Source organism: Rhea pennata, chromosome 3 (assembly GCF_028389875.1).
Source record: "Rhea pennata isolate bPtePen1 chromosome 3, bPtePen1.pri, whole genome shotgun sequence".
NCBI lineage: Eukaryota > Metazoa > Chordata > Aves > Rheiformes > Rheidae > Rhea > Rhea pennata.
This window is the reverse complement of record NC_084665.1, coordinates 45,288,129-45,311,279: the sequence shown is the minus strand read 5'-3', so window position 1 is coordinate 45,311,279 and position 23,151 is coordinate 45,288,129. Positions and strand designations below refer to the sequence as shown.

The following is a 23,151-nucleotide window of genomic DNA, read 5'->3' as shown; positions in this document are numbered from 1 at the left end:
TTAGCATTTCTACTCCATGTTTAAGACAACAATGCAAATTTAGTGACTGTGAGTAATAGTCAATGCTATTCCCGATAGAGGAAACAGCAGTTGACCACTTGATTACATAGGAAGCTCCTCATTTCCTGTGCTGTTCTCTTCATAATAGTAAAAATAATCTAGAAAAAGATGTTATGTAGTACAGACATAATGACCAATTTTAGGGAATATTTTTGTCAAAGGAACATTGTTTGAAAATCTAGGGACCAGTGTAACCAGTGGAGCTCAGATAACCCAGGTTCAAAAAAAAAAATTAAATTACTACTTTTTAACTGTTAATTCCACCCTCTCAAATATTTTTGAGTCTCTAAATAAAAGAATCTATGCAAAACTATTTTTTACATAAAATTTCAATTTCCAAAAGGTAGCAAGACAGCTCTCCTCCTTACCAGTTATAAACGTTGATAATTGAATTATCATTTAGTTGTAATACCAGGTAATATAGGAACCTGCCTTCAATTCTAGCCATGATGAAGAATCAATCACATACTCATTTTATAAGTGCTCAAAATTTTAAGTAGCCAGAGTCACTCACTCACTTTTCTTTCAAACATCAGATAAATTACTCCAACAGATCAGCACCTAAATTGATACTACCCCCTCATTTTGTAGCTGTTTGCTCCTTGTTTCAGGAAAAAAAAAGGGGGGGAGGGGGGAAGAAAAAACACCTTGCCATTGCCTGCCTAAAGATGACCCAGTAAATTTCAGGGGGCAATTCAATCAGATCACTGCGTACAAGTTTGTGTGTGGAGCTGAGAGAAGACAGGGACAACCCCTTTATAACCTAGGGTCTACTGAATATCTGGATGCTGTTAATCATCACTTACTCATCCTTCACGTTATTCCTTTTTTCACTTTTTTTCACCCTTCCTATCCACACCTGGTCCAGAACACCACAAATATTCTCTTAGCATGTACTTAGTAATGGTAACACGTTTCAATATTTGTGCATAGCTTAAGAGCAGGCTGCACCTTCATTCCTAGAATTGAGAGAGCAGATGGTTACAGAGCTTAAAGAGGTTTCTCAAATGAGCAAAACTCAACAGTTCATCTGCGAGTTTGCTGATTCAACTTTCAGGTTTCATATCGTCATAATAGAAGACACTCTCTCTCCATCACACATCGCTGCAGCTGTGTTCAGAAATGTGTCAGCTAAACAGTATCCTTTTATAAAGGAATACTTCTGGAAAGATATTTTCTTGAGAAGCTCCAGATTGTGATCAGTTCCCTTCTGGGGCAAGCCAGTATGATCCACTGACTTTCAGAGTGCTCAATAAACCTTTTTAATCTCAATTTTAGATGAAAATACAAAAGCAAGCATCCAGACCAGGCAAAGGTCAGCTGAAGTGGTAACCTACAAACTTGCTATCCATTCCATCACTAACTACCTAATTACATTCTGATTAAAAAAATAAATAAATAAATAAAGGCAGGGAAGGTGATTTAAAGCCTTGTTTAAAATTAATAGGTATTTTATATATCTATATATATATATAGATAGATAGATAGATAGATATATATTAAAAATATATAATATATACACTAAACACATAGTATACAGAATGTAATGCTGAATTTAAGCTCACAGAGTTTGGGGGGTTGCTTGCTAAGCTTATTTTGTTTTGAATTTATGTATTTAATATTGGCTTTGGAACAGTTAGAAAATTAACAGAGTAATACTACCCAAGTTCCAAAGTAACAGTTTAAATGTTTTTTATTTTATACTTATATATAGATAGATAGATAGATAGATAGTACATTAAATAGTAAGAGTAAACATCTGTGGACAGAAGAAGTTTTATTGTACTTTGAAACTAAAATTTTAGCATTTCTTCTAGCAAAAATGCTACACTATCAGCATAGTAGTATTTCCTGCAATTAACCTAGTCTCTATATCTAATCAAATATACCAGATGTTTTGAAGTTCTAATACCATGAAAAAAGATCTGCTGTCGTCTCATAAATAGAACTTTGTTTTTAAGATCACAAATGGCAAGATACATTCAGCAGCTACTGCTTGCCTCAAGCAATACATACCATTTTTTAAGAATTCTTTAGCCATCATGCAGAGATCTGTAACACAACAGTAGAATTCAAAACACAGAGAAGAAGGTTAAGTATTAAGATTTTAGCTTATTAACACACTGTACAGCACTGAATGCAGTACTGTAAGATTAGTAATAATCAGAAGCAGAAGCCAATACTACCACAACAAGCACAAAGCACATATCTGTAAAAGTAATCCAACATAACTCATTCATTCCAAGTATCTAATCTGGTAACTCATGTAGGTTTGCAATCTTGATTAAGAGGAAATGCAGGAGAAAATGGAAATAGAACAGAACACAATTTAGACAACTTACAATTGCTTCTTCTCCTGAAATACTAAGATATTCAACCTCCCCCCCCCAAAAAAAAAATCATATAAAGAAAGAATGCTTCCTCAGTATATGCCTATGCCAGCAGATACATGAAGCAGATCATGAAAAAAAAGGTTCCTGAAGTTTTAAGGTACTTCCAGTCATAAAAGTTGAGTAGGACAAAGATAGCAGAATGCTGTTGTCTAAGTACTCAAACTCAAAGCATTTAAGTACTTCTGTATTCAACAGAGTACTTGAGCACATGCCTAAATAATTTGCTAAACAAGATGATCTAGCAAAATCTTTTTTTTTTTTTCCCCAGCACATTCAACAAGGATAAATGCAAAGTTCCGCATCTGGAAAGGAATAACTCCTTGCAACAATACAGTTTAGGAATGACTAGTCAGGGAGCAGCTCTGCCAGAAAGAACCTGGGAGTCTTGGTGGACACAAGCTGAAAATGAGCCAGCAGCAAAGGCGGCCAACAGCATCCCAGACTGTACTAATACGAGTATAGGCCATAGATCAAGGAAGGTGATCTCTACCAAAGCAGGCATTACACCATATCTAGAATATTGCATCCAGATTTGTGACCCCCAACACAATAAAAGCTCAGCTCAGAGCCACCAAGATGGTCACAATGTTGGAGCATCTGTCCTATGAGGTGGAGGGACGTGGGTTTGTTCAGCCTGGAGAAGAGACAGCTACAGAAAAATCTACAAAGCAACTTGAGAGTACCTACACGGAGCAGACGACGCAGCCAGGATCTTCACAGTAGCACATGGCAGAAGACAAGAGGCAACGGGCATAAGCTGAAGCAAGAGAGCTTTAGACTGCATACAAGGAAAAGCTTTTTCACCATGAGGACAGTCGAGCAGTGGAGCAGGCTGCCCACAGAAGTTGTGTGGTCTATGTTCTTCAAGATTTTCAAGACCTGACTGGATAAAGCCCTGATGAGCCTGGTTTGACCTCACAGCTCAGCCTTCGAGCAGGAGATTGGACTAAAGTTCTCCTAAAGTTCCTTCCAACCTGAATTATCCTATGATCCTATTTAACCATCCACGGAAAACAAGTTAATTGATTTCCCCAAACTCTTCTCCTGTAGAAGACCCTAACTCTTACACCGTCAGGGAGATAGCCTTAGCTTATTCCAAGCACAGAATAATAGAGGGCTAAAGCCAAGAGCAGAATGCTGATGCTGAGATGTCCCAAGATGTCACAGGAAAGGGCATGACACTTGAAGGGATAACCGAAAGCTAAATACAGATGTTTAAGGAACAGCACAACATACTCAAATTTCTCTTCAGATCTGAGAAAGGCCAAAACCTTTGTACTACACACATCAAGAGTCATCTCTCCAATGAATGCAGTGTAATTCATCCCAGAAGGAAATAAATGGAACTGGCATATGCATATCTAGGATCACAGGCTAATGAACTCAGAAAATCTCCAATCCAAACTTCTACTCAAGCAAGGATCAGCTCTGTAAATTCTTATTTCGTAGGACACATTTGTAGTCAATGAACTGCACGATGACTTCACTTTTAATATGGAGAAAGGAAACGGCAAAGCTGAAAATGTTTCTTCAAAGATGTCAAGTGAACCACTGTATAGTAGTTTAAAAGATAAGCTTGCTTAGTTTTACTGTTACTGCAAAATACTAAGACAAGCCTGTATCTCATTTTCCTCTAACAATACCAAGTAAAGTTTTATAACATGAATAGCTGTTAGAAGCTATTTCATGATGATTGTTTTCATCAATAAAAACTGTTCATCTTTCAAGGAAGATTATGCAACTAGAAGAAATGAAATTAAAAAGATAAATTCAGAAACTTAAAGCAAAAATGAAGAAGCAGAGGTGTACCACCCTATATCCTTATATTGGTAAGATTTCCTTAGGTTGCACATATCACTTATGAATACAGTGGTCTACCAGGTGGTTCTAGACAGACATATATAAGTGCAACAGGCAAAGTGATTCATCATCATCAGTATCAGCTTGTTGCTTTCTTTTAGTTACTACAGGGTATGTGAATGGAAAAATCGCATCCTGAAGAGCAACAACAACACAGTTTGATTCTGAGGGATAACACCACAAAGCAACAGGGCAGATGAAGAAAACAAAGAGAAGAGGAACAATGGAAAAGCGAGGCAGAGCAAGACAAATGAGTAATCATAAGAAGACAGAAGAAATACACTAGTCCAGTCACATTGATGGCCACTTCCAAGTGGGCCCACTTCCAAGTACGTATTTGGAGTAAAGGAAGGGAAGACAGGAGGGAAGACAGTATCTGAACTTCAGACACTAAAAAAAGCCTCTTGGTTTCATGGTTTCTTGCAAACAAACAAAAAAAAAAAGCAAGATGAAACGAAAAAACACACACACACACAGCAGCTGGAAGATCAGCCTTCCTGATGTGCGCTTTTTTCCTAAAAGAAATGTGTTGAGGAGAAACCAGCAAAAATAATTAGGAAAGAAGGCAATAGTTTTATTTTAAGGAAAGAAATGCACTTATGGCTGACCTTAGCAAACTCAAAATACTAGACAACCAAGTCAACTTTAAACCTCTCCTTTAATTTGCAGAAGAGATACCAGATTTTATAAACATAATTTAACTCATACAACTTTTTAAATACATAATTGTGCCTATAACCATTAAAAAGAAGTCACAGTATTATTTTCTACAAGCCACTATATAATCATAGCTCTATCATACTGTTTAAAAGATACAAGTCTGGAATCCACAGATTCTTCATAGTCATTGTAAGTAACTTCATGATTACAAAAAAACTCAAGCAAATATCTATCCTTGCATAGAGTACTAGACTAGCAATAATTCATTGTAAAACCTACATGGTATTTATGTATCTGGCAGTAATAAGCTATTCCTGCCAATAATGAGCTATTCTGAACAGTTGTTTCCAAATTGTAACCTATATATCTTGAGTTGTCAACAGCACTTCTTATTCACAAAGAACAGCGTAAGTTGTACCTCACTGACGCAGCCTTTAACATTTGGATCACCTTACTGTCTTATGAGCAACTTGCCCACTTGGTACTTATTTGTCAGGTTATCAATCACCGAAAAACATTTATGTCCACAAACTCACATGGGCTGGTTTCTCCTTTTCTGTAACACAAAAAAGTGGTCCTCATTGCTAGAAGTTTGAAAATCTCAATACAGACAGCATATGTATAATTAGCACAATAAAGGAATTTGTGTTTCTTTGTAAATGATTTAATGCAAAAAAGGGAAGCTTTATCTTAAGTAATTAAACTACCTGAGCACGGAAGAACTAGGAAAACTGGCTTTGAGTTTTTTGATGTCACATGCAAAGAAAAGAAGGGTTGTTTATCTTTTTGACTCATACCTTTTAAATGCATATACAAGAGACAGCATATGTTTTTTGCCCCTAAAAGTTATGGTTCAGCAATTTTTTTAATCAATCAAAATACAGTAGGAAAAAAAAGAAATTAAAGCTTGACTAATTCTAGAGGAAAGCAATCACATTTTTGATTGCTAAACTCAAATTGCCATACATTAAAAAACACATTTGGGCCTCTCTAAATTGAGAGAGATAACCAAACTATAATAAAGTCTTGGCCAACTATAAAAATTCTTCCCTCTCAAGCTGTTAGTCTCCAATGATATCACCTGTACAAGGACTTCAGACAGAAATTCTAAGCTGGCTAACATCTCAAATTGCTAAAGGAAAACAAAGCCAAACAGAAATGGAAAAAGAAATTCCCCTCCCCGCCTTTTTTTCCCTAGATGTTGTGCAGGACACCAAAAGGAGTAAGTCCATTTTTCTCTCTAAGGAGATAGGTCTCCATTCTGCAAGCTGTCCTGTTTGGACAGATCCATACCAATCAAGTCAGACTGATCAGTTTCCAACACCAGAGCCAGAAAGAATAATTGCACAACCTATTCTTTTTGCTAAGCTATGATCAAGAAATACTGAGTTTAGACACACAGATTCTCCCTGCCTCGAAGACTGCCCACTCTTCATCATCAGTAAAGTTTGCATGACAAAGCAATAAAAGTTTTCATGTTTGTTCCAAGAGGAAAAAAAAAAAGTGATCACAAAGAACAGTTTTTAAACAGCAGTCAAATCCAGGCCAGATACATTTTCATTTAAAAAAAAAAAGCAAAAGAAAATTTGTTTGTCACTAAAAGTTGTTCACTATTTAAAAAATTCCAAACCTATTAACATAAATATTTTGAAATACTACTCAGTATTAAAATACAATCTATACATTTTAACCTATTGAGTCAATTTTATTTTGTAATTTTCAGCATTTAAATTTTCTATAATCTGTCACAGATATATATAGGAAGAACCATATTTTTTTAAAATGTACAGTAACAAAATGACAATCATTTCCAAAATCAGAAAAGAAACTCTGTAGGGGAAAATCTACCCTTTTAAAGAGATAACTTCTCTCTTCAAATAGCATATTTCATTACCAAAGGCATTATGTTAAAACTAGTGCCAATTTGCTGTATTTTAAGCATTTCTACTAGATGAATGCTAATTAATTACTGTTTTTATCATGTAGCACAGATTAACGGAACTGGACTCTGCAGCCAAATTAACTGGGAGTCACCAGAAAGATGTGTTTGCCAATGCTATTTTGCATGAATTCCTGTTCTCATAAGTGGTTCGTTTCTTCCCAGTAGGTCACTCTGCAGTCAGTTATGTGACTTGTACATTTAGTTTATACCCTGGCATCTAAATAATTCCCACCTTTCATTTGTCATTGCTACATTATAAAATACAACCAGAACAACAACCTACTGCTTACTTTCAAGCATTTTCTTGCTCTGAAATACAGTTGTATTAAATAACTCTATTTTTATTCTTATCAAAGAGATGTCATTTCAGTGGCACACAGACCAAGGACAAGCTACAATACAAACATTAATGCAGATGATTAACCATGAACAAGAGTATTTCAAGTTTAAATAGTCTCAGATTACAAAAGCATTTAGTAACTTGGTTGGGCTTATTCACATATCAGAACATAGTTAATGTAGGCATAAGTGATAGAACCATGCAAAACTTCAAGTATCTTCTGACTCACCATGAAACAATTTAGGCTTTAATTGGTGATAGTATCCAAACAATCCTAGCAGCAAGCCAGGATTACTGTAGCTGAAAGATTCACCTAAAGACAACTCTATCTTCTCATTACTGAGGCAGGATGTCACAAGAATATGGAAAAAAATCACCTTAAAAATGTATGTCAAGAAGCAAAGAAAAAATACAGAAAATATATAGAAGTGGTTTTAAAATTATAAAGCATTTCTTGCCTCTTTTTCTCTTGTTTAATTAGTAATCTCTCCCATGTGATGTGTATGCTCACTACTGCTGTTTTTCCATATGTATGCAGATTGTCAACTTTTGCAGGCTTATCTGTACAATATAGATTTTAAAAAAAAAATCTTAAATTTTTACTTAAAACCATACTATCTGTGCAAGATCTTTTATTACTACCCACAGTAAGAAGTATGTATTCCTTAAGATTAGGAAGTTTAAGTAGTTTAGGAAGGTCTTTCTGTTTTTTTATTACAAAGTACTTGAAGATCTTGAATTTTTTCGGGTTCAGTGCCATGTCAAGAATGTTAATAAAACAAATATACCCGTAAAAATTAAAACTGTTTATAATGACATTTCTAGTAGTCTGAATACTAGAAAGTTTTGAAAAATGGTTATACATTTAGAGAAGAAAAATTTTTCAGGAAGTTCAAGGACTGACACTTCCCATTTACCTCAATGAGGTAGTTCCACATGGAGTTCCTATTTAAGTATTTTTGAAACAGAAAAGCAAATCAAAGATAAAGTGATTTCAGTTTTCTGTGAAGATAGCCTATTTGTCACTGTATGCAGCTACTGAAAGGGAGAAAAACAACATTCAAGCTGTACTATAAATCTGAATACAAATCAGCTTATTGAAGATTTATCTGTGCATTGGAGGGAGGCATTTAGATACAAACTGTGAATAACATTTTTTTGCTATATATCCTAAGGTGAAATCTCGAACTAGCCTAACTTGGTGAACAACAAACATCCATAAAAGTCTGGCTTCTGCCAGACTGCTGCCTCTGTACTAACCAAGCTCACCACATGACTTTGAACACCTAACTTCATATATTTGAACCATTTTTTTTCCTATCCCATGGTCCTCTAGACATTATAATGAAGTGAAAATGCTAGACATCCTTTAAATGAACACAAGACAAAGTTTAGGAAGAGGCAGTAACTACATACAAGTAGAATATAAGTATGATCTAAATAATCACATCTTGTTCAAAAGCATCTTTCAGAAGCACTCTAAGCAAAAACTCAGTAATACTGGTTTGCAAACATTTTTGATGGACTGCTTAAGCTTATGAATGACAGACACTCCTTTATATAATGAGAAATTGTATCATATATATTCTACCTACAGAACTGTTTTAATCATTAGTAAATATAAGGAAAGAAGCAGACTACAGTCTGCTGGCATATATAAACATGAAAGCGCAACAAGACAGAAACGCCTATTTACGTATAGCAAGTAAGTAGCTTTTCCCAATAAAAGACGCAAGTTTAGCAGAAACTAAGCTTGCCTAGAATTTCTCATTTGAGTTAGATTTCACATATATAAATATGAAAAGGAACTTCTGAAACAAATAAAGCCCTAATTAAAATGCTGTCATCATTTAACACCGTTTAAGTCATTTGGACACTGTGGATAGGGGGAGAAAACAGAGAAAGTACAGGCCAAATTTTTTTGAATCCACAGTAAGCATAGTTAAGCACATAGTTAATCCACAGTTAAGCATACAAGCTTAACTGCTATTCTTCAGTACCTCTGGGTTGCTGTAAAAGTGAAAATAATTAGTCCAAAGCAACTGCTAAACAGCAGCAGGAAAATCCATCACTGCCTTTAACTGTCACCAATAAACAGCTCAGAGTCACAGAAAACAAGTGACATTATGGCAGTCAGCTGACAATGACAGAAAGAAAAAGGCGAACACTACCAGCTTTCTTTTAGTACCTCAAAAGTTCTGAGAGGTAGATAAAGGAGAAGTAGCTAGAAAACAACGTATGTACATATGAAACTATTCACCCTCCTTTGCTGCAGAAGTTGAAAAAGGTTTCAAATCAGTTCAGCACCTATCAACCATACTACAAATGGTGCTCGTTGGTGTTTTATTTCAGAAACACTAGAGTATCAAGGCATCAGAAATCTTCTGATATTTCAGTCTACTTGCAGGCTTCTTCTGAAAATGTAATCCACAGTAACACTTAGCAGAGGAATAAACTACTGTATTTGAAACTGTCATGGCATTACTGTGGAAGAAAAGGAGTTGAAACTGGGAAAGTCATATGTACCATGGATCAAAGCAATTGCCTTGGCCATTCTGCACCATAAAATGAATAAATAAAAATAAAAATAAAAAACAAAGAAAAACCTCAGGATTTTACTACAACTATCTCTAGTCTACTTGTTGAGAGTACCATCCTAATTATCTCTGAAGTAGTTAGGAAGGAATTTTTCCTTTGTTACAATGCGTACATGGGTAAGACCTTTTTTGTTCTCGTCTCTGCTGCTGAGGATTCAGTGCAAGGCTAATACAGAAAACTCATTCTGTTACAATCTAGCGGATGCCCACAACAGACAGCATGCAACAAACTGAAAGCAGATTAGGAGGAGGAAATCTTCCCCAAAACGAGAAAAATGTATCCATGTCTATAGTAATGTAACCAGGAAAAAAAGAAAAAAGAAAAAAAGAAACGCTTTCTTCCCCCTCTCCCTCGGAAGAAATCACTGTTGTTGCAGTGCTAACAGCAGCAAACTAATATCAGTAATAATAACTAATATCAGACTAGCTGGTTATAACAGGCCTGACTGCAACAGTTCAACCGTTCCAAATTCCAAAGTACACAGCACGTGCTAGAATGTGCCTGTTCAGTAACCTCTCTGGAAGCTATCGACAAAGCTGCATAATCACAAGCCACATTCCTGGGGTCTTTCTGAAGTCTACATTGCAGGATGCAAGCATCTGAAGGCTGTTGTAAATGGTATTTTTCCACTCTAAATAGAAGAATGGTGTCTGGTTAGGGCTGTGGGAGTTCTTGTTTGTTCAAGGGGAGGGGGAGGTTGCACAGGGTAAGAGAGGAATACAGAAAAAAAGGCCTCCACATACACAGCTTTATTTACAGAGCTAAATCAATGCATTTATAATGATATACACAGATATTTATGAGTATTCGTGCATACAAGGAAGCTCAGAGAGCTGGAAACAAATATGGAATGCTGAAGATAAGACAGACACTTAAGGTAAGTGCTGAGTTTCTGCAGGCCTTTACAAACTTTAGTCTTCCATTACCAGAGTGCTGTGCAATGCTTTGCTTCAGTACATGATAGCTTGGTGCTGATACGATGCTCTTCAAATTTTGTCCTGACGTTCATCACAGAAGACGAATATAGATTATTTTAAAGGTAGCCAATACTTTCAAATTAGGCTAACCTCTCATAAATTTAATGCACTCACTTCCCATATTCACATTAAGCTTCATACAGGTGAGAAAGTGAAGTGTGATAGCAAAATATTGTGAAATTTGATACAGATGGCAAACAATTTACTTCCAAACAAAAAGAGTTAGTATCTTCTTTAACAATAGGATGTTAGTATCTTAAGTATTAAATAATTCTGAAGATTTTCTTGATTACTTCTTAGGAAAATTTTACCAGAATATAAGCAAACTTCATGATATGGAAAAGATCATATTTCAGGTCATCTGAAAACCATACTGTGATCAAAGATCCTACCTTATAGGCCAACTTTAGTAAAAAAGCTACATATGTCCAGTCAGAAATCAGGAGGTAATAGAAAAACAGATTTTCTATTGTAAATCTTGACAAAGGTTTTGGAATACAGCCTATAGTTTGCCTCTTCCACATTTTTCCCATTAAGAGACTAAAACACCTGAGAGAGTGTGCAAATCAAGTTCATATCTTGAATTCTTAGTGAGAGCTTAAGTTTTTTCACTTGGACTTAGGGTTTTAGATGCTTTTAAAGGCTTCCATGAACATGCCGATACTCAGAGCACAGTATTATTTCATCACTATAATCTTTTTGTAGGCTGCATAGCAATCCTTATTTGCCAGGAAAGTTCATTACAGGTATGAGCAGTTTCTAAAGGCATAATTTCAAATTTATTGAAATTGTCCTTGTTGACAACAACAAAAACACTGTTAATAGTAGATATAATTTCAGTACTTCTGGAGACTCGTATACCACAAGTATACGAATATATCTCCAACACAAAACAGGGAAAGGCTTTTTTACAGCATTCCTCAATTTTTAAAAAAGGAAACACTTGTTTGGCTTAAGACTTCAAAGCAAAAGATTAGATCATAACATGCAAAAAAAAAAAAAAAAAGTAATTCCGTTTCTGAGTTTCCTCACTATACAGCAAACACCTTACGTAATAGACAATACACCAAAACAATTATCAGAATGGAGCGATGTTTTCATTAGTAAGCACTGTCTTTCTAAATCGCTCATCACAAATCAATTTTTTCTTTTCCAAATATGAAAACCATCTATCCTAGTCTTTGAATATTCTCCATAAATACAATAGGTATTAAAGAACTCTTCTCAAAATTTTATTCTGTCCACAATGAGAATAAACAGTAATCATGTTAAGTAAAATTGTAACTTGAAATGGGAGCAACTCACATATTTCCAAAGCAAAAACAAAAAAAAAAAAATTCTATGACAAGCATGCAATGTCTGGATACGATACAGATACAGTAAATAGTTTTGAAGTGTAATTGAAAGATGAATGCAAGACAGATTTCTCAATATATCAGAAATTGTATTACAAACATCATTTTAATCAATTAATTTATATCAGACAGGTAAGTTCTGCAAAGCTTTCCAAAGCACAACTTGGCACAACTTCATCTATTTCCACATAAACCTCTTCCTTTCCAGCAGGAAACTGCATCACAGTCAGTACTACAGTGATGTTTTTGAAGTAAAGAAACTCAATTTTTTTTTAATTTTAGTAAAAACAACAAAATAGATAAAGGGTCTTCTTTTGAGATCAAACTGATCTGTTGCTCAAAGTAAAGTAGTTTCTGGGAAGAAAGAGGTAAGAAAAGTCTTTTTGAGTCATTTGGGGTTTGGGGGCTGTTCTCTGTTTTTTGAACTGTTCTGCCCAACAGTAGAGTGTGCAAAAGCTGCTAATCTTCATTCAGAAGTGCCATTCTGATCTTCCGGTGGGTTTTGCAAGCAATACAATGATCACATACAATAAGCATGACACTGCAAGTAAGATCTGTATTTCCCTGTGAGAAAAATATCTAAACATGGGCATGCATACAAAAGGCAATTCATGTGACAAAGGGAAAGCTATACTAAACAAATCACTGGGATTCCTTAAAAAAAATAATCAAGGTAGTGAAACTTTAGTTGATAGATACTGCTACGGGCAACATACTTTGGCAACAATATTTGGCTAACAGACGACTCTTTCACTTTTTCCTGTTACAAAGGTGCTTTCACCACAGAGAAGATCAGAAATTCAGCCATGCCCTAGGATATTGAATTCTCAAAGGCAAACTTTAAAGCAGTTCACCAAACTGTAAAACTAGTACTACGTAGTAAGCTATTGCTAGAGCTTTCATATTTCTTAGTTCTAGTTACAACAGTGTAATAGAAAAATAAAAACAAACAAAAAAATTGAAGCTATTAACACACATCATTTTGGTTTTAGCCTAGTAGCATTCTATAGCTACTAATGAAGTATTTCACAAAACCTATTCTAAAATATTTATGTAAGAGTTAATTTGGCATAAGGAGTCATATATTGAAACAGGAACTCCAATTACATTCAAAACCAGAATGTTTTCAAATGTGATGAAAGATTTACCACAGTAACTTTCAACTATTTTTTCAGATCTAGTGTACCTTCTAGTCTTAAAATACATGAGTAAAATTAGGAACACTTTGATAATTATTAAGATATGCCAAACTTCATTTTTTTAAAAAAAAAAGACCACTTGCAAAATTTATTATTTATAATTTCTGTTCTTCAGAGAAATATGACTGGAACAGATGAGATGGACAAGCTTATGCAAGAAGACTACACACAATCTTTAACTGTATGGTCAAAAATTCTATTACCAGACTCCTCTATTTATATGAAGAAAATAATCAAGGTTTGGAATAGATGTAGATGTGTTACAGTGTTACTTGCATTTCCTGGTGTCACATTTGCAGTTACAAGTAACATGTTGTGGACAGCTGTGGTCTTCTAGACCAAAATCCCAGGCTGAGGTGGCTTTTTTGTTTGGTTGTTTGTTTGGGGGTGTTTTGTTGTTGTTTGTGGAGGGGGTTGGAAGTCCAGGCTTTCAGCTCAAAGTCTAAAGACATTTCTAGAAGTTATTACTAATCCACCCCAAAGCTGTCAAAGACAGATCGGGTCAATAAAGAACCTTGTCTTGCTCCAGGTGAAGAGAAATGAAGCAAGCAGTATCTAGACAGAAGGCGCTCTTCGTAAGGAGACAAGAATGAAGGTGTTACCACTGGACTGGTCACCTAGCGAGAATATCTGGTCTACAACATGATGTAAAAAAGTTGAGCAAAGGACTTACAGTTGAACACACAAGGAAATAAAGTAGTTCTAGAAAAGAAAAAGCAAAAGTCACCTAAAACAGTAAGGTATCCATAGCCCATGGTGAGTACTGAAAGAAAGAAGCAAGTAAGATTGGACTTCATGTCAGAGATATTTTTAAGCTTAGCAGAGAACCAAATTAGACAGCAGTGAAAGGCAGAGCTGTGATTTAATGATTGAGAGCAATCAATCATCAAAAAAAAAAAAAAACTTCTACTGTATAAAGTTATGCTGTGACATTTACCTCTTCTTGCAGAAGTTCACAAAACATCATACAGTCCAAGAAGATGATTTAAATGCTACTGCTAGGCCTGAACTTTTTAACCAATAGAAACAAGACTTTCATCTCTGTTATCTCCTGCCTTTATCTTGGACTATTACATTTCTGGAAAGGCACAGTTAGAGAAAAACAGAAAGTATTTTGTCCACAAACAAAGATGAAGAGAAAAAAAATCTGCATAGTGTTTAGACTGGCAATTAGAATTACGAGCCAAGTCACACACATATACAAAAAAATTACCAAATACCTAGTTTGGTTTGTCCTGATAGCATTCATATAAAGAAAAAAAATTTAGCTAAAGAATATGTCTAAGGCCCCATATTTGTAACAATAAGCTAAGACAGAGTTGGCTATGATACATACCTTGACTACAGAGAATATAAAGCAACAAAGGTATGAACACTTTACAGGGGGTACTTAACAATAAAAATTCTGAAGTTAATTGAAAATAAGATTTACAGTGCCAACAATAATCATATTCTTGACCATATAGCAAATAATAAAAATAAAGGGAGTGACTGGGTGCAAATCAGGTAAGTTTGCATTTCCTTCCCTGAAAACAAGGAGAAAGGAAGGAAAGAGATGAGAAAATGAACAAATGGAGAAAATAAAGCAAAAGAAACCCGAAAGTCAGAAAAAAAACAATGATCCTTGAGCTTTTTCACCTCTGAGGTTACTTCATTCAGCAAGAGAAATGTATCCTGCTCTACTTTTACACAAACCTCATAAAACTTCCAGTGTGTGCTCAACTTTATTTATTGTTCTGGTGCTTAATATACAAAACTATAGAGCAGAAAGCCCAAACTGATTGTTTATATTGCAGTTCTTAACTCTACTATAAGCTAGGTATAACGAAACAGGTATTGTCCATTTAGCTTCATCTCAACTACTTAACAAACATAATTTATTCTCTGAATACGTTATTTATAAGATACTGAACTAATTCATATGTTGATATCTTACATCTAGTTAACAAAATAGCCTCCTAAAACTTTATTGCATTTTACTATTAACAAATAATTTTTTAATACAAAGTTATGTTGCAAGGAAGAAAGATCGCTAAAATCAACACAACAGTCTTAACAGCAGAAATTAATAGGCTCTAATCTTTTCTTAAGCCAGAAGTAAAATCCCATACATCCTTACTCACTAAAGTGAGTATCATTCAAAATGTGTTTTCTGCATAAACATTTTTCCTAGCCAAAAACCCTCAGAAATCCAAAATTATCCAAGAAGTGTTTTATTTAAATATACTTCAAAAGAGGTTTCCATTAGTATGAAATTCAACATTCTGGAAAAAAAATAAATAAAGAGCAACTACTCCATTACTTATCTGGAATATCTGCTAAATTCAACTTAATTTATTGTAACATTCAGTTTATTACTTCATACTGTAGTTTCCTGTTCCACTTTCAATAGAGTCCCTGGCCAAAATCTGAATTTATTCTTCATGTAGCACTCTGAATTTTGGTTAGCCATTATCTATTTCCCTTCATTTATACTCAAAGAAACTTTTCAAAGAAACACTGACCCAAAGATAAATTCAGAAAGCTTTTCTTGTGATCTATATCCTTATTACAAACACCAGCTCATTTCAACTCTTGACACCTTCCAGCTAGGGTCTGTTTGGAAGTTTTAGATCTTCTTACTCCACTTAGATTAACATTTCTTATGAATAAAAGTAATTTTTTTATGAGTTATAGAGCAAAGTTATCCACAAAAATCTTATAAAAGCGTATTCCATTTATTTTGTTTTAGCATGCCTGAAAGAGGAATAGTTTTATCCAAAAAAAGCACACTTATGGTAACAAAGTAAATCCCTAACATTTCCAGAGGAGGCAAGTTTTTTCATCTGAAAAATAATGCTTGTCAATGACACTTTAGTCAGGGGACAAGACTGACGCATTGGGAGGGAATTCTTAAAGTCAGTATGTCTGAATCATACAGACCTAATTAGCCACTATCTCAAATAGTAACTTATATAAGGAATATTAAAAGCAATAAATAAATAAATAAATAAAAGCTTCTGCCTAGAAGATTATTTTCATGCCGCTATATTGTCTATAGAATATGGTCAAGATCTTAATTCAAACTTACTATTGCTCTGTAGATAGCAGGAATTTTATCTCATTTATAAAGACAGACTAGTCTCTTCTCAGTTAATGCAAAGCTGGTCTCCAAATAAAGAGTTCTTTTAATGCAAACAGCCAGAGTCAGATCTAGGACTTTTTTTTCTCTGACCATTTTAATGCAGAACCGGAAGTCAACAGGTTCAGTTAGCTGAAGTTAAAAATCAGTAACCTACAACTAATGCTTCAATGTTTTTACTATCTCTTTAAATGCAACTATTTAGTGATAGTAATTATGGGAAAAATATTCCTTTTACTATAAAGTTCAGGCTCCTTTAAGATGCCAAGACATCCTTCCAGACCTTCTAAACATTAGCTTAAATATTTGTTGCAAAGTGAATATATTTTCTTTACCATAGGTTTGGTACACTTAAAAACAGTATTCTAAGATACAACCATTAGCTTTTTTGATGCCTATACTGTTTGTAGAGTTGCACTAGTTAAAACTACTGAAAGCTGTGGCATACAAAGCGTGAAGAAAGCACAAGTGTTTTTACCATTCATATGATGTTTACTAAGCTCCGGACTTACACCTCCCCCTACTAATATCACCCATAATGCAATAGGCATCCTAACTGATAATTACAATTTTAAAAGACGAGACCTTTTAAACCTCTCACAGCCAGATTTTTAGAAGCATATAAGAGAACACCTTGTATATATGAATCTGAAGGGTTTTTAAACTCCCGAAGATTTGGAACGTAGTGATTTGAATGCATTTAAGTAATCTGCTTGCACAAATACTTTGAAAAGACTATCAACTCATGTCGCATATGCATGTCAGTCACCCATACAATGAAAATTATTTGCAGCACTTAAGGAAATCAATCAGATCTGAACCTAAAGACTAAATAAAAATCGCAGCAACTTTAAAATATCCTATGCTATCCAGGGTGCTGTGTAACTCTTCCCTTAAATACAAATCAACAATTTATTTTAAGCCTGTAATGGATATCACAATACATACTGACTAGACAAAAAGTATAGCACCAGAAGGTGTAGGGGGGGATCAGCACCCCCCCCCAAAATAAAAAACATTCTGAACATTTATTCCTAGTATATTGCTGCTAAGTTTACACAAGTTGATATTTTCAGGTAAAGAGTCATCATCTAACAGCCAAAAATCGCTTCCAAATCCCCCATTTAGTTTTTTTTTTTTTTCAAATGGCCATTTAAATACTATATTAGATGTTACTCTTAACACAAAGCATGTTATTTCTCTAAGCTTTTTGATTATACTTTACTGCTTTTATTAAAACACAGGTAAATTAGAGCAATTTAGAAAAGCTTTCTCCCCTGGAAAACAAAACTACAACAGATCAATGTATTTGACAACAATCCCCAAACCCGTAGGCAATTATTAAAAAAAAAATTGTTCTAAAAAGTCTTTCTCAAAAAATGAAACGTAACTCAGTACCTATTGTTAATCCACAACCAACGTTTTGAAAAATATAGTGCTTCTCCTCCTCTCATATCTACTTATCACACTGAAACACAACACAGTACTTTGGAACTGTATGCTGTCATCAACAATAATTATAATGTCTAGCTCATGTATGGCTCCTTAAACCAACAGATCTCAAATATTTTCAAGAGGATTTGTATTTATCCTATCTGACAGTGATAAATGCATTAGTTTACAGTGACTTTGCTTTCCTCACTCCCCTCCTAAACTCGCACACCAGTTATTCTATACAATCACTTCACTCCAGTAAGCACTTTCATTAAAAAAAAAGTAAAAGTGTCTAAGTGCAAATGATTTCTTACACAAGCTTTTGAACAACACTAAGCGCTTGTTATCAAATCATTAATTTGATGAGTTGAGGGAAAAAGAGAATGGAAAGGTGGAAACATTTAAAGAAAAGGATAAACATATCATTTCATTTTGAATTTAACTGTTGATTTATCAACAAAAACATGATTCAGCCCACACGTTCCAAAAACCTGCTATATTTCCTTTAGACTTCCTAAAGCAGGTAGCTGCCTAATCATTTAAAGCAGAGATAGTAAAGCTTATTTTAATGAAGTTCAAATTAGTCTCTGCATTATAAAGTTATTTAGCAAAGGTCTGTACTTAGCATCGCTCCTGAAATCATTAAACTGGTATTAGCAGCTAGAACTGAATAACAAAAACTTTTCATTTCATTCATTTCTAAGCTACACAGAGCTTCTCTCAGCTAGTTTCTCTAAAAGAAAAAATTTCAAAATGAAAATAATGCAAGCAATTAGCAGATTTCTCAGAAAAAAAGCTGAGAAAAATAGCTGAATATCTACAACATTAAAATCACTACGGTGCTCTCAAGCAGGAGTCCATACATGCTTCCAGTGAAAACTTAAGCGGATTAAGACATGAACCCCTCCAGCCCCAAGTAGTCTTCAATTTTCCTCATACGAAATACAGAAAAAATACCTCATTTCAACCACAGAATACAAAGCTCCTTAGCAAAATAGAGAGTAGAGGGGAAGTAGTACTGAATTACTTCTATTCATATCATACAACAACCTAGGAGAAAATTAGTAATAGAACTCAATAATATGTCCTACCCAAGGTTCTTTGTTTTCCATACCATACACGCAATGTACTTTAAAAAAAAATGACTGATGCCTAACTCTCAAAAGAAACAAACAGAAAAGTGGATATCTAAACCCTTAAGACTAGTCTACAAAATGATATATTAATATGAATCAAGTTCATTTATTTAATGAAGCACTTCTCTGAAAAAAAGAAATACATGAATAAATGAATTAGTTTCAAAAATATCCTACTCTATACTTCAAAACCAAATCACATTTTACATTCTCCACTAAAGTGATAAGGACTCAACGGATTTAAGAACTGAGCAATTCCGTCATACCAAAGAATTAGATCTTTCAAATTAACATTTAGGTACACCAGTAGGTTGTGATACCTTTCATTGTCATTGCTTGAGCTAAACTTTCAGAACTCTGGTCACTCTACATGAGACTTCACTTTTCTTTGCTTTTTTTGAATGCACACATTTGCCTTTGACTCTACCACTACGGAAGCAAAAAGGTCCTCTGAAAATGCCTATTCAATATGTAGGAAAATTACAAGGCAAAAATTCCCTAAACCAGATTACTCACACTGACAGAACGCCTGGAGAATCATTATAAAGCATCAAATCTCAATATTCTCAATATGAATGATAAATACAAACAAACATTCTTGGTTGACAGCTTGCAGTATGGGCACATCCTCACTGAAAAATTAACCCAGGATACCAACTGCTACATATGAACACTTTAAACTAGTCCAACAGGATCAGACTCAAGTATACCCAACCAAAAGCCTTACCCAAGTTACAGCATGATGCTTCAATCCCACATATTCTTGAGTAAATAAAATAAATAAATAATAAATACAAGAAATAAAGCATGCCTTATGTCCAAGCTGAACAGGGAAAAGTATGGAAAACATCAAAAAACTATCAGCTTTCAACCAGTCTAGTAAAGTGGGCTATTTATCAGCCAAAATAAAAGTCTGCTATGAATCGCCTAATCTGGGTTAAAAATATTGCCAAATTTTCGTCAGCTCAGGATAACGTTGATGAGGACACAGATGAGGAAAAAATAAATATTTATATTTGTAATTATCTGTAAGGAAAAATACATTTCAACTGCAAAACTGCTACCTACTGTCAGTTTGCTATAACACAAGCTCAATCTTATCCGGAATTTTAGAACTAGTAGTCTAAAAAGTTCAAACTCTCAAAGAGATATGCATGCACTTAATTTTTACTATCAGTAGTTCAAATGAAATAAATGTCACCATTGACAGCAATAACTATGCTCCTTATGCAGGTTCAGAAGCTTAAACTATACAAGTGCGGAGGTAATGCAAGCAAAATTGTTATTTCTTTCCATAATGATTATAATGAGGCAGGCAGCTTTCGTGCAAGGTCTAGTAAATTATGACAGATGCATAAGGCTGACCTAAAAATGGTAATATTTCTTAAACTACTTATCATTAACAAAACTACAGAAGTAAAACTTGTCATGAAGAAAACAGGTCGGAGTATTTTGGAAAAAAACAAATACATTAATCAAAAATTCCAGGAATTCCAGAAAGACAATCTATTATGTTCCCCAAAACAATCACCAGGCCTCCCTTACACCAGCACCTGCCCACTTTTTTTTTTTTTTTTTTTTTTTTTTGAATAAGTGACTGTCAGATAGCAATGACAGTGGTAACTATCCATTCCAGCAAGAAGCTGGAATTATAATAAATATTGCAAGTTATAAGAAATTTCGCAGAACTCTCATCTTCACACCTCGAGGGACAGTTTGCAACAAGCAGAACGAAAAATGCCCCAAATACTTATTTTCAAGCTGTTGTTATTTTCAGCTGTGGCTGAAAATTCTTACAAATGCAGTCAAGATTTTTTTCGTGGCTGCCCTAGCAGTCACTACCTGGGTGATAAAGCAGGACTAAGATCTAATAGTGATCCAGCGTTATTTTTTCAGAGGCTTCTGTTAATCAACAACTAGAATTAGGGCCAGGCCAAGAGCAAGTGTGAATTTCCTCCTTTTCCCCGGGAACACGCACATAACCAGCCTCCACCCTCCGAGCAGGGACCGCGCTGTCACACACAAACAGGGCTGTAACCTGCCTCCCCAACCCTCCCCCCGTCCTTTCAAACCAGACGCGCAGCACTAAGCAGCCAAAGGGAACACGACAAGGGGTAGCGGTAGGGTGTGGTTTGACTATTATTTTTTTTATTTTTTCTTGGGGGGGGGGGGAGTAAATCCAGCCTCTCTCAAGCATTAGAAACACCCATTTTATTAGGAAGAAATTACCCGCTGTGTTTTTCCGGTACAACATGTGGACTGAGGACTACGAACCTGCTCCTGATATTTACTTTAAACTGAACGCTGGCAATCTCCAAGTTTTCAAATACGCCGAGCCAAAAAACACTCTGTCCGTCACGCCCTGGGAAAGCTACCCTGGAGATTTCACCAGCAGCTCAGAGAGCCGCTCAACTAAAACAGGTTGCTTTGTGAGAGGTGCCTCCTGCACACAGCTGAATACTTAAGCGAGCAAACAAAACAACAACAAAAAACCCCACCCCTACGCTTTCAACCTTTTTCTTCTATCAGCTCCCTTTCGGCTGTATTGTATAGATCACGGAGAGGCCAAAAAAAAAAAAAGGCAAAAAAGATTTAACCCGTTTTGGGGGAAAGGGAGGGGTGTCCGTAGTGCCCCTCGCCCGCCCCCCGATCGCCACCTCCGGCCCCTGGAGGCTTCCTGGCTGCGACCTCCTCGCCGCGCCGCGCCGGGCCGCCGTGTGCATGCGGCAGAGGCGCGGGGGAGGAGGGCAGCGCTCCGGCCCTTTCCTCTCCCTTTCCCTCCCCGGCCGCTGCAACCTGCGCTCACGCGAGCCGCTCCGGCCAGGGGAAGGGACCAGAAAGCGCCTCCCGGCCCGGCGCGCCGAGGAGCGGAGCGGAGCGCAGCCCGCACCGGGCACCGGCTGCCCCCGACCGTTAGGGGCCGCGCGTTAACGGCTGCCGCGCGGGGAGGGGGGAGCGGGGGGGCCCGGCCGCGTGGGGGAGGGGAGCCGGGCCGCCGGCGGGGCGGAGCCGGGCGCGGCCTGGCCCCGGCGCGGTGTCTCACCTCCGGGCGGCCCGGGCCGGGGCGGGGGGGGGGGAGCGGGCCGGGCCGGGGTCGCTCACCTCGGTGGGGGCGCTGATCTCGAACAGGTCCAGCCGGTTCGCGTTCCAGTGGTTGATGATGTCGGCGAGTTTGCGCCGCTCCTCCTCCCGGCTGCCGCCGCCGCCGCCGCCCGACATCCTCGCCTCGCCCGCCGCCGCCGCCGGGAGCCGAGCCGGGGCCGCGGCCGGGCCCTCTCCGCCGAACCCCGGGCGAGGGGCGGAGGCGGGGCCGCAGCAGGGGGAGCGGGGGGGTCCCTCAGTCCCGGCTGGAGGAGGGCAGGGGCCGGCTCTGCCTTCGGTGACTGCCGGGCGCGGGCGCCGCGGAAACGCCCCGCGATCGTGCCGCCGATAGCGATCAGCCGCGGAGGGCAGCGAGGGAGAAGAGAAAGAAGGAGGGGGAAGGGGAGGAGGAAGGATGCCCCGAAACGGCGGCGGCGGCCGGCGCGCTGTCTCCCGGCTCGGCGGTGTCTGTCCCCTTTCGCCTGCCCTGAGCTGAGCGGCGCCGCCGCTGCCGCCTTTCCCCGCCCCAGTATCGCCCTCCCCTCGCTCCCTCACACACACCGGCCTGTGCGCGTCCCCGCCCTCCTTCGGCGCGCGCGCGCGCGCTCCCGCCGCCCGTCACCTCCCTGCGCCCGGCTGCGGCGCCGCTCCGCGCCCGGGCAGCGGCGGCGGTGGCGGTGGCGGCAGCAGCGCGGCTGGGCACGGCGCGGCGCCCCCTCCGCTGCCCCCCGCGCCGAGTGGGGGCAGCCGGGCCCGGGCCAGGCCGCGGGAACGGCAGCGCCGGGCGGCGGGGAGGCAGCGCAGGAGGGCGAAGGTGGTGCCGCCGCCGCCTCGTCGCCGTCCTCCGCCGGGCGGGGGGAAGGGGGACACACACTTGTTCCGCCGGGAGCCGCCGGGCTGCGAGGGGGTTTTCCGAGCCCGCATCTGCGAGCGGGAGCAGGAGGCCGAGCCGCCCCGCGGCGGCTGCGTGGGGCCTGTTGGGAGGCCGCGGGGAC

At 37.8% G+C, this 23,151-nt stretch overlaps 1 protein-coding gene across 16 annotated transcripts in view; it reads right to left on the bottom strand.

Annotated features, from left to right (window-relative positions):
* AFDN (afadin, adherens junction formation factor) overlaps positions 1–22,672 on the bottom strand; it is a 135,004-nt gene extending 112,332 nt beyond the window's left edge. For all 16 annotated transcript variants that reach the window (XM_062572173.1, XM_062572185.1, XM_062572176.1 and 13 more), the window contains exon 1: positions 22,178–22,672. In XM_062572173.1, coding sequence (XP_062428157.1) covers positions 22,178–22,294 — 117 coding nt within the window. In that variant the 5' untranslated portion in view covers positions 22,295–22,672. The remainder of the gene's footprint in view (positions 1–22,177) is intronic.
* Between the last annotated feature and the right edge of the window lie 479 nt (positions 22,673–23,151).